The sequence below is a fragment of the Priapulus caudatus genome, unplaced genomic scaffold (genome assembly GCF_000485595.1).
Source record: "Priapulus caudatus unplaced genomic scaffold, Priapulus_caudatus-5.0.1 Scaffold122, whole genome shotgun sequence".
In the NCBI taxonomy this organism is placed as follows: domain Eukaryota; kingdom Metazoa; phylum Priapulida; class Priapulimorpha; order Priapulimorphida; family Priapulidae; genus Priapulus; species Priapulus caudatus.
In genome coordinates this window covers 267,164-271,403 of record NW_014577183.1, presented here as the reverse complement: position 1 = coordinate 271,403, position 4,240 = coordinate 267,164, and the positions used below count along the sequence as shown (strand labels likewise).

The window sequence follows — 4,240 nt, the reverse complement described above, 5'->3', positions numbered from 1 at the left end:
GAAGCTGTACATGCACACCGCCGAGCCGACGAGACCGTTCCTGCGGGCATACGTGTGAGGTAGGTGTGAGATACGTGTGAGATACAAGAAGCTGTACATGCACACCGCCGAGCCGACGAGACCGTTCCTGCGGGCATACGTGTGAGGTAGGTGTGAGATACGTGTGAGATACAAGAAGCTGTACATGCACACCGCCGAGCCGACGAGACCGTTCCTGCGGGCATACGTGTGAGGTAGGTGTGAGATACGTGTGAGATACAAGAAGCTGTACATGCACACCGCCGAGCCGACGAGACCGTTCCTGCGGGCATACGTGTGAGGTAGGTGTGAGATACGTGTGAGATACAAGAAGCTGTACATGCACACCGCCGAGCCGACGAGACCGTTCATGCGGGTGAGATACGTGTGAGATACGTGTGAGATACGTGTGAGAAGCGTGTGAGAGACGTGTGAGAGACGTGTGAGATACGTGTGTACATATTTGATATATGTGTGATATGTGTGATATGTGTGAGACGTGTGAGACGTGTGAAATATTTGTGAAATATGTGTGCGATACGTGTGAGGAAAGTGTGAGATGTATGTGAAATGTGTGGATACGTTTTAGACGTGTGAGCAACAGATACGAAATATACATTACTCCTGTTACTATCACATCGCGCATCCACATACACGCATCTATGATGATGCAATCGATCTGTGACGTGAATGTACATTTACATCCTAACACGATATTTTGTTCAGAGAGAAGATTTTAACAGCAGTAACAACGCTAGGAGAACGACAACAACAGCAACGACAACGACGCGTGGTGCTGACACGTGGTCGTTTATCTGGCATTCATTAAGACTGGATCAGTCGGATTGATTGCCTCGCATGCGCGCGCGCTCGCTGAGATGTCTTTCTAGGTGGCATCATCGCTGGCTAATTGATCGATGGCCATAATGACGCATTACATTGCCGCGGAGGGTGTGAGCGAAATATACGCAGTTACGAGTGAGACATTATAGTTAATTCGATTAAAACACGTTAATAGTCACTCGCATGACGACGCTAATGGCAAGCCAAATCAGATTAAAGTAAAGTGTTAGCGAGACATTCTGCTCGTGAATGCTGGTGTTGATGGATGGTTGCGTGCATGTGCGCACATGCGTGCCTGCGTCCGCGTACGTGTGTGTGAGGGAGAGATTTAATGTTAAATATTCACAGCTAAATAATTTCACCACAGTACTTACAGAGATGTTGTGAAGACAGCATGGAACACCGTGTCATTGTCCGGCGACCTGTAGACGTCCTCTGTAAGAGAGAATAATATATAATATAAAATAATATAATATAATGTCAGCGAGAAAATCTCGCACTTTCTGGAAATAATATCTGTATGAATCGCAAAAGCCACAATATATTATACAGTATAAGGCTTAATAATATTTTTTTAACTATAATACTATAAAATTCTACTATCTCGTGGAAGTAGAACAGAATAGAAATAGAAGTAGAAATATAGAGTATAATAACATAATATATACAGTCTAAAGCTTAATGATACCTTCTAAACTATAATACTATAAAATACCCCTGCACGCCCGCCCGCACACTCACGTATCTCGTCGAAGTAGAACATATTAGAAATAGAAGTAGAAATATAGAATATAATAACATTATATATACAGTCTAAGGCTTAATAATTCTTTTTAAACTATAATACTATAAAACACCCCTGCACGCACGCCCGCCCGCACACTCACGTATCTCGTCGAAGTAGAACGGGAATGCTCCCGGGATGGAGCAGTTGAGGCGCGCCTTCATGTAGGTGGTCCAGTGCTGCATGAGCACGTTCTGTCCGCCATTATCCTTCTTGCAGACGCGCGCGACGCGCGAGTACACGCGCTTGCCGCAGTTGATGTACTCGACAGCCGTCTCGCGGAAGAAGAAGTAGACGTAGTCGCCCATGTCGAATGATCCGACAAACTTCGGCTCTGCGGACGACGAAGGACGTGAGGTTAGATCGTAAAGAATCACGAATCATCTCATCAGAGTGTCGTCGCGGTTACGACACGAGCTTATTGATTACTTATTAATTAATTTATTGATTATTTATTGATTAGTGATTATTGGTTACTGTGTATTATGTCAGGAGTAAATAAAAACTTGAGCTCTGCAGCGATGGACAAAGTTACTAAGATCGTGAAGAATGGCGGGGCGTCGTTGTGGGTTCCGACATGCGCAAGATTATCTGTTATTATGTATTATGTCGCGAGTGAATATATATATAAAAACAATTTCTTTTCCACATTCTCTATGATTCTATCCCTGCCCCTCCTCCCCCTCCTCTCTCCCCTCCCCGCGTGTGTATTGGGCCAGTTGGAGTCAGAGGGAGCAGTGCATATGAAGTCGCCCAGAGAAAAGTTCTTGCTCAATACACTGTACCCCCTCCCCATCCCTGCCCCTCCTTTCTCCCCTCCTCCCTCTCCCAGCGCGTGTACATACGGTTGAGCCATTTCGAGTCGGAGGGAGAGGTACATATGAAATCGCCTGGATGAAGGTACTTGCTGAATACACTCACTACACCCTCCCCATCCATGCCCCTCCTTTCTCCCCTCCCATGTGCGTATACTTACGGTTGAGCCATTTCGAGTCGGAGGGAGAGGTACGTATGAAGTCGTGTAGCGGAAGGTCGTCGTTGAAGAGACTCGGCCGGTAGATGAGTGGGTCGCTGGAGAAGTGTGCCTGGGTGCCCGAGTAGAGGGACGGGATGTCGCTAGGGTTACCCTTCTCTGCAGCACGAAAAACAAACGAACGTTATTTAAACACGGAGCATGACATCGAATCAAACACAACAACAACAACAGCCCTCATTCTCCGCAGCAGCAACAAACAAACAAAACTGATATCACAAATAATAAATAAAGAAATAAACGAGTGAATTAATGTATTAAACAAATTAAATTTTAACATACAAACAATTTTAACATAAAAATTAACAAGAGCACTTGTGTACTGAGTAATAAACTGCACAAGGAACACACAGTGTACGCGATCATGACGATAACAACAGCTCACCTATCCACACGGCAGTGGAAGGGTCGTTGGGGTTGAACGGACATTTAGCTACGCCTGATCCAGCTGGTGGGTAGGGACTGTACTTCCTAAGATCCGGCTAAGAGAGAAAAACAAACACAAATATAACACACGTTATCAAAAACCACGAAAATTTTCTAGCGCCATCATTACGCCTGGTTCTATAACGGTCAGCAGAGATTATAGAAACCAAATATTTACATTAGAGAGACCACGTGATCGCAGAAAGAAGACCAGTGATGTTTATGTTATGAGGGCATTCACGTGTGATCAGAAGCAATAAATCAAGGCAAACTACGCGAATGATCTGGTATGACGGCTATATGACCGCGCATGTACACGCCATTTATCCTTGCGAAGTTACACACATCAAACCCTCACGATGAAAACGACGTATAGCATAATGAAGTACAGATAGATACGTGTACAAGCTGCTGAGAACGCTCTCTTTCACTATACCCCCTCTCTTTTTCTGTCTTTCTCTCTCTCTCTCTCTCGCTCTCTCTCTCTCTCTCTCTCTCTCTTTCTCTCTCTCCTCTCCGATTCTCTTCGCTCTCTCTCCTTTCCCCGTCTCTTCTCTCTCGCACACTATCCCCCTCTCATTCTCTCCACATCTGTCTCTCAGTCGCTCGCTCTCCTTCCCTTCTCTGTCCCTCTCCCTCTCTTTCGCCTTCCCCGCTCTGTTTCACTCCCTTTGCCATTTATATATATATCTCTCTCTCTCTCTCTCTCTCTCTCTCTCTCCTTCCACCTCATCCCATTCCTCCGTGCGTTTCACCTCGCACTCCCTCCCACACCATTCCCGTCAGCTTTCCGTCGGTATTCCCACAGCGTCGCTGGAACAACGCGAAGCTTAAAAAGCTAGAAATTTTACCCGATATTAGTTCGACTCGCCCCGTTCTCTTCGTTCTTTCTGTCGCCGTGACAATTTGCAGAGAATTACGTGCGACAGCTGCCGACAATCGCCGATCAGCTCACGACGCGAGCGCATACCCGACACCCCACCACCCCCACGTATTCACACAATGGAACCTTCCCACCACCACCTCCCATCAATCACGCAATCCTACAATGGAATATCACGGCAGACGATAGCAGAAAGGTGATGATGATGAGGAGGATGATGATGAACCAGAAAAGTGACGATGATGAGGAGGAT

The 4,240-nt window shown here is 46.0% G+C and overlaps 1 protein-coding gene across 1 annotated transcript in view; it reads right to left on the bottom strand.

Moving 5' to 3' along the window:
• The window catches only part of LOC106805647 (semaphorin-2A-like), a 13,375-nt gene that overhangs the window by 819 nt on the left and 8,316 nt on the right, over positions 1-4,240 (bottom strand). The window contains exons 3-7 of the mRNA XM_014807335.1: positions 3,064-3,160; positions 2,622-2,777; positions 1,749-1,979; positions 1,236-1,296; positions 19-301 (exon numbers count right to left, since the gene is read on the bottom strand). Coding sequence (XP_014662821.1) covers positions 19-301; positions 1,236-1,296; positions 1,749-1,979; positions 2,622-2,777; positions 3,064-3,160 — 828 coding nt within the window. The remainder of the gene's footprint in view (positions 1-18; positions 302-1,235; positions 1,297-1,748; positions 1,980-2,621; positions 2,778-3,063; positions 3,161-4,240) is intronic.